At 49.2% G+C, this 19,994-nt stretch overlaps 1 protein-coding gene across 1 annotated transcript; it reads right to left on the bottom strand.

Annotated features, from left to right (window-relative positions):
• Positions 1 to 13,021: 13,021 nt before the first annotated feature.
• On the bottom strand, positions 13,022 to 19,781 carry LOC122391165. Its single transcript, XM_043384845.1, has 3 exons — positions 19,483 to 19,781; positions 16,881 to 16,993; positions 13,022 to 14,892 (listed from the first exon to the last, which is right to left on the bottom strand). The coding sequence occupies exons 1-3, from the start codon at positions 19,769 to 19,771 to the stop codon at positions 14,773 to 14,775; spliced, it is 522 nt and encodes a 173-aa protein (XP_043240780.1). The 5' UTR covers positions 19,772 to 19,781; the 3' UTR covers positions 13,022 to 14,772.
• Between the last annotated feature and the right edge of the window lie 213 nt (positions 19,782 to 19,994).

Here is a 19,994-nt window from a genome sequence, read left to right as displayed (position 1 = left end):
GCACGTTTAACATAACGTAACATCGTCGGTGTTCAAAACTTATTTTGAAAATATTATTAATATCTCCCATAAAATGTGCGCTAACCAGTTTTCTCAGTAATTCAGCTAGCGATTCTCGTGCTGTGTTCAAAGAGACGGTTACAGTGAGGGGCAAACTTAAAAAACGAACTATAGTACTTGCGTTCCTTTTGTTCTTCGATCGGATAATTTGTTTAACCCGCGCCCCAGTGGCGGTCTCAGCCAACTTCGCCCTAGTGGGGGGGGGGGGCATATGTTACCACCCACCTCTAACTCAAAAACTAAGAGGGGTAGAAAGACGCGGTAAAAAGCAGTCGACCGCTCTCAATGCGTACGTTTGAAAGTGCTTCAGACTTCAGTCATTTTTTATCTTAGGGCAATATTGGGGTCAGCAGAGGTCATCAAAGGTCAAAATTTGCCAATGCTGACTATATTTTTCAGAAAACATGCCGTTATCTCAGGAACTATGGTAGCTAGAAAAGCGCATGGAAAAGCAATCGATAGCTTTTGAACTCTTCTTTTGATAAGGTCATGATCAAAATTGACCTCAGGTCAACGGTTTAGCCTCCAGAGGGCAAAAACTCCAAAAATAGCTGTTTTTACGAAAAGCGTTTTTCGACAATGACTTTCGATTACAAAAAGCCACGGCATTTCTATTGCCAGAATCGTGTTCCTCTCGCCGAGACGCGTCGAATGAACTATAATTTGACCTTGAAAGGTCAACTTAAATTGACCTCAGGTCAAGGTCATGACCTGACCGGAAAAGGTCATGTTGCATATCAGTCGATGCGTCTCGGCAAGACAAACACAATGAGACCATCCCAGCGTTCTATCTCTTTCCAATTGCGGGTTATTGGCAAAAATCTGTTTGTAGCCTCAAATGACCTCGTATGACCTTTCTAGAGGCTATCAGCAAAAATGACACCTTGGTCGTCACGGGTGGTCCAAATCATTGTGATTCTGAAATATTTGGACTGTTCCTATGCGTACACACGGATCTAGAGGCATTTTCATTTTTCTCCATTGACTTGTAATGGAAAGGTCACGCCACTGACCTGACCTTAGGTCACGGATATAGAAAATCCGAGACATACAAAATGTAGGCGTCTATAACATCATGCAATCCACCAAAATCTTTCGGACAAACACTGCAGGCTGGACATGATTGCAAACTTTTTAGGCTTGGTCAGTTAACTTGACCTGGTGACCTGACCTGAATGACCTGGGGTCAAAAATTTCACACATTGTCCAAAATTGATGTACCGAAAGCTACCCCAAGCGGCGCGGCGCTACGCGCCGCGGTTTTTTATTCACACGCAAAAAACGCGACAGGGTGGTAACATATGCCCCCCCCCCACTGCACAGTGGGGATTTTTCCGATCTAGCACGTCTTTATTCGTAGAGGGCAAATCATAGGTAGTATTGTAGCCAGATTGCGCACAGATGTTGGCTGGTGTGTTCTGGTGAGAATGTTACCTGTAAATGTGCATAATCAATATAGTATAGGAGGTTCAAAGGTAGTGTGCCAGCTTTCCTGGACCGTATGGAGTTAATGGCCCAGATAAGGAGAACCGGATTTTTAGAACTTATCCATACCTTCAAAACTCATGGAAGCGTCTTAAATTCTTCAAATTTTGAGTACCCCAGTGCGAAATTCGCCCCGACGGGTTGTCGGTCGTACCCCAACCACATTTCACACCACTATGAACAATAAATACACACACTGAAATCGCTATTACCGATATGCTCATCCAATCAAGTTTCGATAAACCCGTTCATCATCATCTCCTGCGGTTTCGAACACGCCTGTTAGGTGGTGCGGTAGACCGCGCCCAAAGCCAGGGCCCCGGTAACGTGAGGTAGCCGAGTCGGGGCAGCGTGCGCTGACCCAAGCCGGGGCCGCGCGTCCTCCCGGTGTCATGTGATAGCCCGGGGCTGCCCGCGGGGATGCGGTCATAGGCGCGGGAGCCGGGGGGGCAGTGGGGGCAGCTTGCCCCCCCCCCCCAACTCTGGGGCCGTGGGGGCGGTGCCCCCACAGCTTTAAGACGGAATACCACACTTTTTTTACAAATGTTTTCTTTTTTGTTGAAAAAGCCGAGGGGTGAAAAATAAGCGGCCTAAAACCGGTGAGAAAACTAGATTTGGGGGTACCCTAGGTTGATCTCTAGTGGTGTGCCCCCCCCCCCCAGTCGGAAAGTAGTTCCCGCGCCCCTGGATGCGGTAGACCGCGCCCAAAGCTGCGGCCCCGGCTTGGGTCAGCGCACGCTGCCCCGACTCGGCTACCTCACGTTACCGGGGCCCTGGCTTTGGGCGCGGCTTCTGCTCATACTTTGTGGTGCGGTGGTGGTGCGTCGGGCCGCGCGCTCTGACTTCGGCCAAGAAAAATGCGTCAGCTGATCATTGTCATTTCTGCCACTTGCGTGTGGTGAAATGGGGTCATAACTTAAGAGACGGCTTTTTCATATCAATTATTTTACATAAAATCATATTTCAAACCATAAATAATGTTCGACAGCCAAATAAAAGAAACAATACCAATACAGGCTTACAGTTTAAGGCTCGACATTGTGTTGTCTACGATTAGACAGCTGATAACTCATTCCAGTACGTCGTAACTCTGTAATGACCTTTGCTTATTGTCACATGTGCGCCGCATTCGCGATTGTTGCCGACGCCTGTTTGCAGGTCAGCCCACTACAGTTGTTATACATATCGAAAAACCGATAAACTTTTAGGCGAAAAAGGCACTATTCCAGGCCCATTTTTTGCGATATTAGGTAAAAACAGAAGCTTCTTATCCTAGGAAAAATAAAATGAGAAATCTTTCAAAGGTGGCACACTACCTTCAATTGCAGCCGTTTGGCCCCTGATCAAGCTAGAGCTTCGCGGAAAAATCAAGCGTGCTGCATTTGACGAGATGAGGCCGAATATATCCAATTTCAAAGTCCAAGGTCATTAGTTGACTTTCCAAGTCAGTTTAACCCGCGCCCTGCTGGGGGTCCTGGATTTCCACGCCCTGCTGGGGGGTGTTTGAACACCCCCCCCCTTCTAACTCGGCTCCTGGGCCACGTAGCTATACGCGGAAGGCGGCGTTCGAAAGAGCGTAAAAAATAATGACGAAATCACTTCGGCCAATTTTATGGTCAGGTCAAAGGTCAGGTCACCAGAGGTCATTGAAGGCAAAATTTCGCCGATTTGCAGGTCGAATGTCGAAAATTTCCAAGAAGCCAACGCATAACTCGGGAACCAATAGAGCTACAGCGCCGCGGAAAAGTGCATTCGATAGCCCTATTAACGCCCTTTCTGAGCAATTCTCTCAGATTTGACCTAACGTCAACGGCTTTGCCTGCAGGGGGCAAAAACTGCAAAAATAGCCAATTTTTTCGGAAACAGTTTTTCTGCAATAACTTTTGACCCAAGCCTTGTACGAGCTTACTTTCACCGGCATCGTGTTCCTCTCGTCAAGACGCATCGAATGAACTATAACTTGACCTTGAAAGGTCAACTTGAAAATTTGACCTCAGGTCAAGGTCATGACCTGACCGGAAAGGGTCATCTTGCATATCAGTCGATCCGTATCGTCGAGCTGAACACTTATAAGGCATTTTCATCGCTCTAGCATGCCTCTATCAAAAGTTATTTGCGAAAAACTGTTAGATACCATTCGTGACATAAGATGACCTCAGGGCATAAACAAGGGCCACGGACACCATTTTCATGTTCAGTGTGTCTAAACCACTTGTAATTCGGTGTTTGGGAGTGTTTATAATGTCTTTCGTCCAAAAGAGACGCATTTCATTTTTCTCCCATTGACTTATAATGGGGAGGTCGCAAAATTGACCTGACCTTAGGTCATCGATATCAAAATTCTGAGATGAACATTTTGTACATGCTATTGCTCTTAGCAATCGCTGAAAGTTTCAAAGCGATCGGTCACTCGGTGTAGCTAACTAGCTATGACAGACATTGAAACTTTTTATGAGGTGAGGTCACTTCAAGTGACCTGGTGACCTGACCTTGAATGACCTTGGTCTGAAATTTTCACAACATGTGTAGAATTGATGTATGATAAGGTGTACCAAAAACGGCGGCGCTCCGTCAGGTCAGATCAACCAGTAGGCGTCCTGCCGGCCATCCATAGTAGGTGCCACCTACTACTGACAGCTTCGTAACATGGTACGAAGGCACCAGAACTACTTTATAAATATTCAAATGGTTGCTAAATTCGAAATCAGCACCAAAAAACTACCCTAGAAACAAGTAAAACTCGAAAAAGTGAACCAATGTCATCAAAGGTCAATGACCTTGACTTGACCTTCACGTGACGTTGACACCCAACATAATACATGGCACCAACTTCATTTGACATATTTGAACGTTTGAAACCACAGAAAGACTGGAAACTGCGGATAATGTGAGCTGGCATACGCCGAATCGCGATTCCGGCCAAACATGGTCTCGAGAAATATGCCACAGGTCAAAGGTCAGTTGGGTCAGAGCCATAAATTTTTTAGGTTAGGTGTAAAATTGATGATCTCGAGGGCACCGAAAGTTTCGTCGCGATCGGCCGCTTTTTGCGCTAGTAATTTGCGGAAAACCATGGGGTTTTATCCGACCCCTTCCCCCTCCCCCTCCCCACAAGTGCGAGGGTTGATAAGGTTACGGTATATATAATTTACGCTTGTCATCCTATTCCTAATGAATGTGTCTCAGAAAATATGCATCATATAAATCACGAAGTAAAATTATTCGCCTATGTTCGGAACATACCTATATCGTGCTGTTTGCCCTAGCGCTCCTAGAGTGGGGTATTAAGATACTCTAATGTGAATATTCCGTGTTCAGGCAAGTTCCGGCAGCCAAACTAGGCGTTGTCTTGTGTAGGAGAAAGTGGCGAATTCGATAGGATATGTTTCGGAGTGGAAAAGTGTGGAAAACATTGTTGATTTCCCACATTTATTTAGAATACCATTCCTTCAATATGGTGTCTGGCAGGCGCGCACACAGGATTTTTGAATGGGGGGGGCACGACCTTCGAACTGGGCCCCCATGCCGAAGGGCCCCCCCCCCCAAAAAAAAAAAAAATACGGCCCACGGGGCTATATTTCGGTTGGTTTGAAGCTTGAGCAATTGGTTTGTCAATGCATGGTAAAACAATTATTTCGGTACCAGCTTAATTTTCAAAACATATATATTTTTACGCTAGGCTTTTTTTCTCAAATGCGACTCAGAGCCGGTACATATACCTAATCATCTAATCTATTACGTAAAACATTTCATTAATAAACATTTTTGTAGGTCCCTCAGAAATCAGCCCCGGGCAGCGACTGACTGCCGGCCGGCCGACCGGCCCCCGGGTGGCTAGAAGCAGGGGCCGGTCACTGTTTGGCCCGGATGTGTAGTAGCGGGGGCAGCACTCCTTTTTCACGTATATTCGCATATTTTTTTAGGCACATCGACATGAAATGTCATTACATCTGATACGATGCGGGATCACAGACTAGAGATCCAGCTTATAGGGGAAGTTGGGGGAACGCCGAACACTTTTTTTCTGACGCCCGTAGCACGCAAGGTAGACAACATAAGCTATTCTTGTTGGCGTCATTCGAGAGGCCAGTCTTTTGCCTTTCAAACATACCAGGCGCATTTGATGAATTCGCATACCGTTAAGCGCACAAACTAAAAATATCAAAGAAGTGACTTTTTCGGCGTTGCCCCGGACTGCGGGGAAAGCCGAAAATGGGAGAAATGATCTACGTGAATGCCGAAATTGATGTTTTGCTATTTTATCTCAAATTTTATCCAGAATTCGTCAAAGCTGACACGCGTTTTAAGAGCTTGAGGACGCTTGGTGCACACTGGAAGTTATAATTGTGTGATATAATAAGAAAAGGCCAGGTAAATCATTCCTTATGGTAACAGGCTGTTGTGTCGGTTAAAAGTGTAATTTGTGTGACTAAAAATACGCGTTGCTATTCTAGGTAAAGTTAAAGTTCGGTAAAGTTCACGTAGCATGCTTTAACACGCGTAAATGCACGTTTTCGGCATTACCCCAGCCAGCCATACTTTCATTTGCAGGCCCATAACTTTTCAGCGTGCTGTATAAATTTCAAATAGGCAGCACACTTATGCAAAGACGTGCTGAAGATTACTTGACCGAATTGGCCAGACAAACGGTAGCATAATGAGTAGGAAATGCAGCTTCGAAGACGCATGTAGTACAAAGGAAACGTACCTTGAAAACGCTCTTGGCGCCCTCACAGCCGAAGTATTCCGAATGACGACTGGTAACAAACATGCGATAATTGGTAGTCACTTAAGCTTCAGAGCATCACTGACAGGTGTCATCCATGTCGTACGGTTTTCGAAATATCTCGAATTTCGGCTTTGCCCCAACCCCGGCATTGCCCCAACTTCCCCTAACTTATATTTAATGCTTAACCAATGAATCAAATCAACAGGACTATGTACGATGCATGTCAGACACGTACCCAGAATTTCGCCCAAGAGGGGGTCACCTGCTGGTCACCTGACCCCGGGCCCGCGAGTCACCCGGGCGGCCGGGGTCAGCTAGGCAAGGATGTACCCAGGACCTTTCGATGGGAGGAGGGAGGCACGGTGGGTCCAGTCTCACTGGCAGACGGGTCTCTTTAAAACGGTCTTTGCATGAGAAAATGTGGAAAATTGGCAAGCAAAAGTATCATTTATGCCCAAGGAGTGTGCCTAATGTACACTAATGCCTAATTTACATGGTATTTTACGAGCGAGTGAAGCGAGCGAGCTCCTCAGAGTCACCGGTGTGTGGCGCGTTCAGAGGTGCCAGTGAAAGGCCGTCAGATGCGCTGGTGTTGGGTCCTCACAGGCGCCGTTGCGGGGTCTTAGGGCTTAGATTAGAGACACTGGTGGGGCCATCATTGGCATGTGTGTGGCCCTGCAAAATGGCCTGCAAGTGGAAAGTGGCCCGTCATAGGCTGGCAAGGACACTCGGAGGCTGGTAAGAGGCCCTCAGAGTCACTGGTACGTGGCCCTCAGAGGCGTCGGTGTGGGGACTCTCAGAGCCGCCGATGTAGGCCCTTAGATGCGCTGGTGGGTGTCCCTTGGAGGTGGGGCGAGGGGCCTCGCAGTTGCCGTTGTGGGTGCCTTTAGAAACACTGGTGTGGACCGTGTGTCTATCACAGACGGATGTGGAGCCATAGCAGCCAATCCCTCGTTGGCCGTTACTACTTAGGGCCCTGAGCGGCCGGCGAGGTCTCTCAGAAACCGGCATTGGGCCTTTATGAAGATAATTGTGGCTACTATAAGTATAAGTATATACGATAATTGGAGCCAATAACGTCCCCCCACAAGCCCTGTGGTGTCCTTCCGAGTTGAAGTGCGGCCAGCGCGAACCCTCTGCTACCAACTGGCGCCGCAGGGCCCCTCGGTTTCGAAGGAACCCTAAACCCGAGAACCGGCACGTACCCCCTCGCTCCCTTGCTATGTCACTGAATCCAAGTGATGGGACCCTTTAGGTAATCAGGGGCGTTTCAGATGACCAGGGGTTTTCAATTGATCAGGGGCCCACCAGGTGACCATGGGCCCCTCTGGTAACCAGGCGCCCCTTAAGTAACCAGGGACCCCATCAATAACCAGGGCCCCTCAGTAAACGGGGGCCACTCAGGTAAGTGTAGGAGTCCCGCAGATAACCAGGGCCGGCAAGGTTTCTCAGATCCGTTTTTTTTTTTTTTTGACAAAGCTCTTATTGACTCAGGTGCGAGCCCTTTGCCATCAGCAGAGGGCCCTTTCAAGCCTTTTGAGGGCCGTTTAACGTCTCTTGAGTTTCCATTGAGGCCTTCTAAGGGCCCTTTGAGCAGTCGAGGGGCCTTTGAGGCCTTTTGAGGGTCTCTTGACGTCAGCTGAGGACCGTTGGACGCCAGCTGAGGATCGTTTTTGGGCCTTCTGATGGCCATTAGACGCCAATGGATGACCCTCTGACACCAACTGGGCCCTCTGACACCAGCTAAGGGCACTTTAAGTTTGACGCTACTCAGGGCCCTCTGACATTAGCTGGGGGCGGGGGCCCTCTGACGCTAGCTCAAGGCCCTTTGACGCTCTTTAAGGCCTTCTGAGGGCCCCTTGAGTTCTTCTAAGGGCCCCTTGAGGCTTTTTGAGGGCCGCTTGACGCCAACTGAGGACCGTTTGAGGCCTTCTGATGGCCATTTGGCGCCAGCTGGGGGCCATCTGGCACCAGCTGGGGGCCCTCTGTCACCAGCTAAGGACCCTTTAGAGCCTTCGGAGAGCCATTTGACGTAAGGGCATGGCCCTCTGACGCCAGCTCAGGGACCTTTGACACCCTTTAAGGCCTTCTGACGTCCGTTTGACGTTAGCTGAGGGCCCTTTGAGGCTATCTGAGGGCCCTTTAAGGCCATCTGAGAGTCCTTTGAGGTCATCTGAGGGCTCCTTAAGGCCATCTGAGGGCCCTTTGACACCATCTAAGGGCCCTTTGACACCAGATGAGGGCCCTATGACGCAAACTGAGGGCCCTTCGAGGCCATCTGAGGGCCTTTTGAGACCATCTGAAGGCCCTTTAAGGCCATTTGAGGGCCCGTTGTACACGGTCTTCGGTGGTCTAAGGATTAGTTAGAGGCCCATTTGAGGCGGCCGCCCCTTCCTTCGAGTTGGGCCCCCCAACTCGAATGGGGGGCACGGGCCCGTGTGCCACCCCCCCCCCCCTTGTGTGCGCCCTTGGGTGTCTGTAAGGGTTTTTTTTTTTGTAAATGGCATTTTTGTGACCTTCGTAAGGTTGTGGCATACTTTCTGTTTGCCATTCCATTCCTAATAAAGGTGCCTTTCAGAAGATATGCAACTTTATGACCTCGCAAGAACAAAACCAACAGGACAGGACAATGAAATTGAGCAATACTTTCGGGCCTTACTGAGCCCATTGAGTAATCATGCATGAGTGTGAACTTTGGGCGCATTTTTCCTAGTCTTGCTGTAGACATACAGATAAAACAATGCCATATATGAAAATTCAGACATTTCCTAGCCCCACTGACACCAAAAAATAAACAATATCCAAAAAAAAGTTTTGGAATTAAGACGCGCTAGATCGGAAAAAATCCCCACTGTGCACTGGGGCGAAGGTTAATTTAGGCCAAGTAAAGACATATGTGAAAACTAGCGAAAATAACACGTGCTTGCGAAGTCTCCAATAACTCCCTGTTTCACGATTTAATGAGGAAATAACAGGGAACTGGTATCTTATTACTAACCCTGCACATAAGTTTATTAACACGCGCACCGACGGGGGTCTGCGCCAACTCCGTACAGACGGGGGGGGGGGGGGGGCGCGGATGACCGCCCCCCCCCCCGAGATCTCGAGAACGAAGCAAGATAGCGACAAGCGGTAAACGGGCTCGGATACCCACGGTCAAGGTCTACAATTTTTACACAGGTCATTTTCAGGTCAGGTCAAAGATGACGCCACAGGGGTCGAAAAAGTCAAAATAGCGGCGCTAGATATGGAGTTTTTCTCGAATAACTTTCGAATTAGTCAAGATAGGAACAAACTAAGGGCATCATCGTGATCCTCTCGTCAATCCGCATCGAATGATATATATGGTGACCTCGAAAGGTCAAGGTCAAAGGTTGAAAAGTGCGGGGGACGAGTTCGGTCCAAACGATTCCGAAGTTCGTGTTTAACCCGCGCCCCACTGGGGGGGGGGGGGCTATTTATAGCCCCCCTCCCGTTTTTCTGCAATAACTTCCAAACCGCTTGACGTATCGACGCCAAACTTTCAGTACCTTCGGCTGCATCAATTTGACACCTTGTGTCAAAATTTGAACTTCGTAGCTACCATAGGTCGGCCGGAAATGACGTCAGAGTGACGTCATGTTCGGCCGATTTCGACGCAAAACATCGAACCACGGCAATCGCTCCCAAGGGCTCAGTTATTAAGCTAGATCCAATTTCTTTGCATGAGAGGACTCAGAATTGACTGCGCTATCAAACTGCTCTCTCGGATTTTCGAAATTTTGAAAATTTCGAAAATTTTATATAATAAAATTCAAAATTTTCATTTTTACATTTTTTTCAAAGTTTTTGACTTTTCGAAAAAACCGGAATATATGTGATAGAACGCGTTATTATGACTAACTCTAGCAAGTTTCAGCTAAATATCTTCAAAAATTGCCAAGTTATACGCATTATTGCAAAAAAATTCACAATTATTAATTTTTCAAATCAATTTTTCACCACGTATTTGACATCGTACGCCAATATAAATAGCACCATCGTGTTCCTGAGCTCAAACTGCATCCAATAGACACCTTTTCTGTTGAAAAATTATAACTTCAAAATTTGACCTTTTTTGACCTGAAAGTGACCTGACCTAAGCTAAATTTGACTCAAAATGACCTCAAATGACACAGACGACATCAAATTCGAAATCTTTGGCCTAAATGGACCATAAAACATGTGTCACGTGACCGACGCATGATATGATATTTTCGTGACCTGTGATGACCTGACCTTGACCTGAAAATCAAAGTACAAGTTTGGTACCCTCAGGGTATCTAGAGCATCTGTTCACGAGTGTGTGAACCAAAAATGAGCCTGATCTGACTTGTAGGACGGCGGCCAGAGCCCAAAACGTGAACAAACCAAAATGCTAATAATTTTTACTTTGACCTGACCTGTGACGTCATCGGTGACCTCGAGGTCAAAGAAATTAGGTTTCGCTCGACAGTTTTTCCGGGGCTATCAGACGCCGTTTGAATTTTGACGATCGGCCCAGTAGTTTCGGAGTTAGGAGGGGGGGCTATGAATAGCCCCCCCCCCCGTAGGGCGTGTTATACGCAGACCCCAGTGGGGCGCGGGTTAAGCTGAGTTTTCGCCATGAAATAGCAATTGTGTTGGAAACCAAAGACCACAGCAATGTAGTATGATCATTTTTGAACAAATTGGTATAGGTTTCATTGCACATCCACAACGTCCGATTTTTTTACCCATGTCGTGCTAGACCTGGCGATCGGCCCAGTGTGCGCCGCTCCGGCAGGGTGTTTCACTTTGTTCGAAAAGTTGTGGACCGATTTACTTCATTTTTGCATAAGTTCCGTCATTCCATTTTTAGCAGGTACCGAAAATTTGACGTCAATTGCACGATCCGCCGCCCATATTGCGGTACTGCTATCTGTTGACAAGGCTAGAAAACTAAAGCCGTGCGGCTATTTCCACTTCTGACACACCATGCCAGTCTTACTTTGCATGCTTTAACCTTTAACCAGGCGGTGGGGGGCATTTTTTTGCCCCCCCCCTTTTGTTTTTTCGATATATCTCGAGAACCGCTGCGCCGATCGTCACCAAACTTTCAGTACCCTCCCGGGAGTAGCTAGCGCACATGGTGACCAAAAAATTTCCAAAGGCTATGATAGGTTGGCCGCTAATGACGTCAGAGTGACGTCATTTCTGCCATTTTCGACCCAAAAAAAGGTTTCGCGGGAAGAGCCGTCAGGCCTACAGCTTTAGAGATACAGAAAAATGTTTCAGGCATAAAAGGTGCGGAATCAAGAGGGCTACAAAACTGCGATTTCGGTTTTTCGATTTTTTTATTTTGATCCCTAAAATAAAAAAATAGATTTTTTGAATATAATAGTCGAAAAATCCGAAAAGTTTTTGAATTTCGAAAAAACCGGAATATATGTAATAGTCCTTGCCAACTTCTATCTACATACCACATTTGAGATCGATACCTCTTTTTTGGCCAAGTTATAGCGAAAAAACTGTTCAAAATTGATGACGTCAAATTTTCAAACTCAATTTTTTTAAGCAATTCTAGACCTCGTAGCGCAAAACAAAGACCACCATTAGACTCCCCGTGACGAGCTGCATCGAATCAATACCCATGTTATGCAAAAATATCAACTTTGAAATTTGACCTTTTTTGACCTGACCTTGACCTGACCTCCACCAGAAAGTGACCTAAACCGTACCTGATGGTCTTATAACCAACACCATTGAGTTGGAAATGAAAAACTGGCCATAAAACATGCATCGCACAACCTTAGTAATGTTGGGTTCATGTGGTGACCCTTGGTGACCTTTGGTGACCTGACCTGTGACCTGACCTGAAATGACCAGAGACCTCTAATAGCAACATATTTAGTAGACAACTGACGCCCTATCGCTGATTTTCGACAAAATGCGTTTTCCTCGGTGGTATAGCGCATTCCCTAGAATACCCGTGAACGGTGAAGCATTTTATCTTTGACCTGACCTGTGACGTCATCGGCGACCCCGAGGTAAATGAAATTTAATTTTTTTTTCGACAAATTTGACAGGGCTATCGAACGCCGTTTGAATTTTCCGGATCCGTCCAGTAGTTTCGGAAATACGGGGGGGGGGGCAAAAAATGCCCCCCCCCCACCGCGCGGAAGGTGGCCGGGAGGCCCACCGCCTGCCGGGTTAAACTTTATGTTAGCAATGGTCTGACATAATAAAACGAGCTTGGTTATGTAATATAATAAAACGAGCCTGGTTCAAATTTATCATGAATTTTCTGTATGTACCGTATTTTGCTTGAAGAGAGCAAAAACTCATTATCACCGCTCATTGCCAAAGAAGACTGAGGAAGATTTTGGAAAGCACGTGGGTTGTATAACGAAATGGCTGCTACCAGTTTACTCGGTCAAATGTGTAAAAATGCGCAACACTTCTTCAAAACTGCGATGGCCCATTCCTCCCAGGGGCTCATACCTCCCGGGTCTCCCCTACAACTAGTGGCTTCAACATAGCATGCACATTTTGGCAGGCACAATTTCCATGTATTTTTATCAAGCACAAATCGAAAATGAGGATTTTAGCCGTTGGAAATTCTTGATCAGACGCAGAACTTGCCGAAACTCACGCGACAGTTTCGATAGTTCTTCTGAAGCCGGATATGTTTGGGAAAAATGAACTATAACGGTATTTCGGGATCTGGCCGCCTATCTGGCCTGTGCGCACAGCGCTGGGACAAGGCGGTGAGGTCCCTCAGCTCGAGTATATTTCATCAACATGGTATGGTCAGCCCAACAGCATAGACAGGTGATATCGGTGAAACGTAACACGGCGGCGTCCCAGTTGGGAGGGCGCACCGCCGCCGTCGGCACGCAGAGGCGCGCGCGCCGCGAGACTGACGGCGGCCGGCCGGGCGCACACGGAGGGAACCAGCGGCGCACACGGAGGGAGCCAGCGGTCCAACACGGAGGGAGCCAGCGGTCCAACACGGAGGGAGCCAGCGGTCCAACACGGAGGGAACCAGCGGCGCACACGGAGGGAACCAGCGGCGCACACGGAGGGAGCCAGCGGTCCAACACGGAGGGAGCCAGCGGTCCAACACGGAGGGAGCCAGCGGTCCAACACGGAGGGAACCAGCGGCGCACACGGAGGGAGCCAGCGGTCCAACACGGAGGGAGCCAGCGGTCCAACACGGAGGGAGCCAGCGGTCCAACACGGAGGGAGCCAGCGGTCCAACACGGAGGGAACCAGCGGCGCACACGGAGGGAACCAGCGGTCCAACACGGAGGGAGCCAGCGGTCCAACACGGAGGGAACCAGCGGCGCACACGGAGGGAACCAGCGGCGCACACGGAGGGAACCAGCGGCGCACACGGAGGGAACCAGCGGCGCAAACGGAGGGAGCCAGCGGTCCAACCACGTATGGGGACGACCGGACGGCCAAGGACACTCGGCCAACGTTCAGACCTGGAGACCCGCGGACCGCGCATGATCTGAACAGACTGTGCGGTGAACCGGGCCGCTCCGAGGCGGCGCTGGGGCCGCTGTGTACCGCGCTGGACAGGACACTGTCCAGCGGCACCGCGACAAAGGCACCCGGGAAATCGCCGTCACAGCGCGACCTGAGACCACCGAACGCCGGCCGACGCGCCAGCAGCGGCGGCGCCGGGCCTACGACACGCCGGCGCGGCGACCGGCTCCGGCCGGCGCCAGATGCAACTAAAGTCTAAACCGCGGCAGGCGGACACTGCGGGCTCCGCTGCAGACGGCGCCAGCGGGCGCCGACGGAAAACTATGTACAGTTAGCGGCCGGCGTCAGCTCACTGAGCAGCCAGCTATGTACAATTGGCGGGGATATAAGCAGCACAGTCATATCCACCACACGGGTTGTTAACTAAATCACAAACACATCACATCGCTATTTGCATATTCATTTGAGTCGTTGCGTTGAGGTATTCTATCAGTCATTCTTAATTTTGATGCTACCGATATATTAAACAGTCTAGTATTCGATCAAGGCTATGACGGTACAATCGCGACTGCATGAAAACCCCAACTAGGCGGTATCTACCTATTTCAGAAACTACACCAAACACATTGTGTGCCATAGTTCGTCCAGTGAGATCTCAGGAGCTCAGTTAGCTACCCGATGAAATTGCGGACATGCTCCAAAATGCGTAGTTCATTCAGCATTCAAAACGATCGCGGGAGAGCCACACTGCACAACGATCCAACTTATAACTCAAACTGTCCAAGGCGACCACAGCGTAATCTCCGGGAGCGCTGAGGCACTGAACCGGCAGCCCTAAAACCACGCCTGCGTTGGGCTCCTCCTAGCGAAACTGTGGAGGATCATTCATAACGTCTCTTCACTGGCAAAAGTAGCGAGCGGCGCGTGCATCTGATGACTGGCGGGGCGCGCGCGGCAAGACATTGAGCACGGCAGTGGTCGGTGCTGCAGCCGCTCCCTGGTCGCCGGCCCGGCGAGCTGGCGGCTCACGGACGGCCAGAGGCGGGCCGCGGCCGGGCCGCCGCCCCTCGGACCGTTCTGAACTCAAACGGTCGCCCGATCAGCGTCCAGATGTAGTGGCGTCGGGCCGGCAGCGCGCCGGGTGCCTGCGGCCGGCCGCGGCGGTGTCAGTCAGCCGGCTCTCAGGCGGCCCATAGCCAAATGGCAGCTGAATGGACCAGCAACAAGGGCCAACCACACCAAGGAAGATGAAATGGACGATAACAACTGTCACGGTAAATAGCATGGATTGAAAAACAAAACTATTCGAAAAGGGAATGATTCACCAACACTCTATTTGAAGCTCCACCCCAAGGTACGGGGACCCGCAGTTGCTACTGTACACGAACCCCAACTCAAGCCGTCTGTCCTGTTCAGTAACAACCGATAACATTGATATCGACTGCCAGTCCCTGTACAAGAGCAGCTGAGGTTTTCTGTGCGTGCCCTCTGACAGCTTATCGTTGTTCCCTGTGAGGGTACTGGGACAATTTACTCAGGGTCGCTGTACAGTAGCAACTGCGGGTCCCCGTAAGTACGTCCCACAGAGCCCCATCCTCCGACAGCGCGGTCCTCTCGGTCAGTGGAGAGCGCCCCACTAGCCCGGCCAGATCAGACTACACCATTTTCGAACCAAGTTAAGACAAATGAAGCCCAATTTAAAACTGTTAATTTTTGAATTAAAACAATCGAAAAGTGTGTTAAAACACGTGACATTCAGCTTAAAACGACCAACACGTGATTTCGCGTGTGAGTTGTTTTAACCCGCGACCTGGTGGGGGGGCTATTTTTCGCCCCCCCCCCCTCCAGACTTTTCGATATATCTCCAGAACCGCTGCGCCGATCGTCACCAAACTTTCAGTACCCTCCCGGACATCAATCTTACACATTGTGACCAAATTTTTTCCAAAGCCTATGATACGTTGGCCGGAAATGACGTCAGAGTGACGTCATGTTCTGCCGTTTTCGACCCAAAAAAGGGTTTCGCGGGAAGAGCTGTCAGGCCTATAGCTTTGCAAATACAGAAAAATGATATACACATAAAAGCTGTAGATTGGACAGGGCTACAAAACTGCTATCTCGGATTTTTGAAATTTTTGGACTTTGACCCCAAAAATCAAAAAATAGATTTTTTTGATATAATAATCGAAAAATCCAAAAAGTTTTTTGAATTTCGTAAAAACCGGAAAATATGTGATAGTCCTTACCGTCTTCCATCCACATACCAAATTTGAGATTGATACGTCTTTTTTTTGGCGAAGTTATAGCGAAAAAACTGTTCAAAATTGATGACGTTAAATTTTCAAACTCAATTTTTAGCAATTCTAGACCCCGTAGCGCAAAACAAAGACCACCATTAGACTCCCCGTGACGAGCTGCATCGATTCAATGCCCATTTTATGCAAAACTATCAACTTTTAAATTTGACCTTTTTTGGCCTGACCTTGACCTGACCTTGACCTGAACTTCACCAGAAAGTGACCTAAGCCGTACCTGATAGTCTTATAACCAACACCATTGAGTTGGAAATGAAAAATTGGCCATAAAACATGTATCACACAACCTTAGTAAAGTTGGGCTCATGTGACCTGACCTGTGACCCTTGGTGACCTGACCTGTGACCTGACCTGGTATTGCCAGTGACCTCTAATAGCAACATATCTACTAGGCAACTGACGCCCTACCGCTGATTCTCGACAAAATGCGTTTTCCTCGGTGTTATAGCGCATTCCCTAGAAGACCCGTGAACGGTGAAACATTTCATCTTTGACCTGACCTGTGACGTCATCGGTGACCCCGAGGTCAATGAAATTTGGTTTCCTTCGACAAATTTGACAGGCCTTTCGAACGCCGTTTGAATTTTGCGGATCTGTCCAGTAGTTTCGGAGATACGAGGGGGGGGGGGGCAAAAAATAGCCCCCCACCCACCAGGTCGCGTTATAAACAGACCCCACCAGGGCGCGGGTTAAGCTGAATGTCACGTGTTTTAACCCACTTTTCGATTGTTTTAATTCAGAAATCAACAGTTTTAAATTGGGCTTCATTTGTCTTAACTGGGTTCGAAAATGGTGTAGTCCGCGGGCGGCCCACTCACCGAGCGGGAGAGGCTCAGGGAGTCGGCGAGCTGGCGCAGCTCCTGGCCCACGTCCAGCTCCACGGGCAGGCTGGACGCCAGCGCCGGGCCACGCGCCTCCTCCGGCAGCTCGGCTGCGCCCACACACACATGGCAGCGGCGTCAGTCAGCAGCACGAGGCAGTCGAAAAAAAAACAACACACACTGGCGGATCCAGACCTGCGTTTGGAGGGGGGGGGGGGGCAACTCATGCCAGGAGTCAAACCTAGGGTACCCCAAATCCTGTTTTCTCATCGGATTTAGGCCACTTATTTTTGTCACAGCCCTGAAACGATACTTTTTAACTAAAACAAAATGGTAGCCCACCCGACCCGTGCTTTATCCCGCGCGGGGCTGGGGTCTCCAGCCGAACGCGCGGGGCTGGGGGGGGGTAAATTTTACCCCCCTGTTATCTCCCGAACTAATGGTCCGATTTGGAAAATTCAAACGCCAATCGAAAGCTCTCATCACGAACTACTAAAAACATGTAATTAATTTAAAGTTTGAGGTCAAGGTCAAGGTCAGGTCAAGGGTACAAATTGCAAGTTTCTACAGTATCGGCCTTGCACCGTAGTTGCCGAAGAATGGAGTCATGGACTGAGACTGATCGCCCAAAACGTGTTCTTAGGCTACCAAGACAATATTCGTTGCATACAATATCATTCAGAGGTCAAGGTCAAGGTCAGGTCAGGTCAGGTCAGGTCACCAAAAAACAAAATATAGAAAAGGGCATGTGCGACACATGTTTTATGGGTCATTTTACTCATAGAATTCAATAGGCACACTCAATAAGTGATATGGACCACCTCTGAATGAATTTCAGGTCGAGGTCAGGTCAAGGTCAGGTCAAGTGAGGTCAAATTTTGAAGTTGGTTGTTAAGGCCTAAAAAGGTGTCTATCTGATGCAGTTTTTCACGGCAAATCGAATGGTGCTATTTTTGTTTCCGTACGAGGTCTAGAACTTCCAAAAAAGTCATTTTTCAAAAAATTTGTGTGTCGTGACGTCATAAAATTTTGAATAACTCCCACATTTTTGAACCGATTCTTCTAAAATTTGGTATGTAGGTGCACATAGACCACTTCTCTGACATATATTCCGGTTTTTTCGATAGACTCAAAATTTTGGATTTTATAATGATTTTCCAAAAAAGGCAGTTTTTTGAAAAAAAAAAAATTAGGCCAAAATCCAAAATTTTCAAAAAACCGAGATAGCCATTTGATAGACAAAGTAAAATTACGTATAACCTTTTTTGTTACGTCTTGATTCCTTTAAAAATGAAGATGTTAGCGGCGTTTGAACTTTTGCCGTTTTTGAGGCGAAAATGGCGAACATGACGTCACTAAAACGTCAATTTCTCAAAAATTTTCCGACGGTTTTCGCTCAAATTTTCAGGGAACGTGTCAAATTGATGTAAGAAAAGGTACTGAAAGTTTGGCGGCGCTGCGCGCCGCCGTTTTTGAGATATCGCAAAAATTCGCGAGGGGGGTAAAATTTACCCCCCAGCCCCGCGCGGGTTATAATATAATACTTTAGCTTTATAATACTTAGCTTATAATACTTTAGCTTTATAATACTTAGCTTATAATACTTTAGCTTTATAATACTTTAGAAACACTTAAAATTGCTTTTGCTGGCCAGTTAGCCCACTTCGGGTCAGTGCTTGGCGCAGCCTTCACGGGCCGGGAGGTGTCGGTTGGACACCCCTGCCGTTCGGCCCCTGATCAAGCTAGAGCAGGGGTTGGCAACCTTTTTTGGGTGCGGTCCGGATATGAGCTTAGAAACAGCCGGCGGGCCGGAGCATAGTAAGGTTCCAATGTGCTTCAATGACGCACACATTTTGAAAAATATGACAGCGTTACTTATGAATTTTTAGTTGTGACAGCTCACATGTCTTGATTTTTGTCATAGGATGAAACGTACCTGTTTCACACAGAATTTGGTTGAAGAAAAGGCGAGTCTGAGAAGATAAGGAATAGTTTTATTTATCCATTCTATTAGCTGATCAGATACCTCCCAACCAGCAAAATTGGTTTGTATCTGGTTTTACTCTGGCTAGCTCCAGCATTTTCACTCTGGCCGAAGAACTGGCAAGGTCTGCCTCAGCCAACAAAATAAGTCTGGGCCGTATTTGGTTTTACTCTGGCTAGCTGCGGCATCTTACTCCGGCCGAACCTCAGGAACTTCACTATCGAAGGCTGGAACTTACCAGCAATCAGTCATTTTAACGACCAATCCCGGTGCATTTGGGGGGGGGGGGGCTAATTTATATTGCCGCCCCTGTCGAGTTTCGAATGGTTGGGGGCTTTAGCCCCTGCCGCCCCCCCCCCCCTGGATCCGCCAGTGCCAACACAAGCACAACAAAAACTATATCAAGGGAAGTACCCGTTCCCCTAAAAAGCGCATTTTGCGCGCCCTGACTCACCACTGAAGGCAGCTGGGGCCGGCGGCTCGGCGCCCTGACTCACCATTGAAGACAGCTGGGGCCGGCGACTCGGCGCCCTGGCGGCTCAGGCGCCCTGACTCACCACTAGGCAGCTGGGGCCGGCGGCTCGGCGCCCTGGCGGCTCAGGCGCCCTGACTCACCATTGAAGGCAGCTGGGGCCGGCGGCTCGGCGCCCTGGCGGCGCCGGATGTGCCCGTGGCGCGCCGCCTCGCCGCCGTCCACCTGGTCGCCATCGGACTGGTCGCACGCAGCGGCGCGCTCCTCGCCAAAGCGGCGGCGGTGCTCGCGCTCGTCCTCGTCCTCTGAGCTGCAGTGGTGGCGCAGCACCAGCTCGGCCGCGGCCGCACTGCGACTCATCTGGTACCGCCGGCGCAGCAGCACGCTCTCGGCGGGCGCCGCCAGGCCGGCCGGCCGGCGCGGGATCGCCATGGGCCGCGTGGCCGGCCGGCCGGCCGCCGCCTCGGCCGGCTCCAGCTCGAACCGCACGGCGTCGGCCGGCGACGGCGCATACCTGGCAGTTCGCACAGACAGCCATCACCTTCCAAACAGGACGAAAGCCACAGCCACCGACAAGGTTTTGCCCAACACGTCCCGAGTAGGTACCGAGTAGGGGAAGCCGGGGGAAGCCCGGGCGCGGGGGAAGCCCGGCCAC

This window comes from Amphibalanus amphitrite, unplaced genomic scaffold (genome assembly GCF_019059575.1).
Source record: "Amphibalanus amphitrite isolate SeventyFive unplaced genomic scaffold, NRLGWU_Aamphi_draft 000424F_arrow, whole genome shotgun sequence".
NCBI classification, from domain to species: Eukaryota; Metazoa; Arthropoda; class Thecostraca; order Balanomorpha; family Balanidae; genus Amphibalanus; species Amphibalanus amphitrite.
The sequence above is the reverse complement of the archived record's forward strand: the minus strand, read 5'-3'. Positions and strand labels throughout refer to the sequence as shown.

Bases quoted from the DNA above. Each gene is read 5' to 3' on its own strand.
- LOC122391165 (XM_043384845.1), bottom strand. From the start codon at position 19,771: ATGGCGATCCCGCGCCGGCCGGCCGGCCTGGCGGCGCCCGCCGAGAGC. The intron at 16,994-19,482 runs GTGAGTCAGGGC...GTGTGGGCGCAG, and splicing joins GGCCCCAGCTGCCTTCAATG to CCGAGCTGCCGGAGGAGGCG. The intron at 14,893-16,880 runs GTGAGTGGGCCG...GGCCGGCCGCAG, and splicing joins CCCTGAGCCTCTCCCGCTCG to GCACCCGGCGCGCTGCCGGC.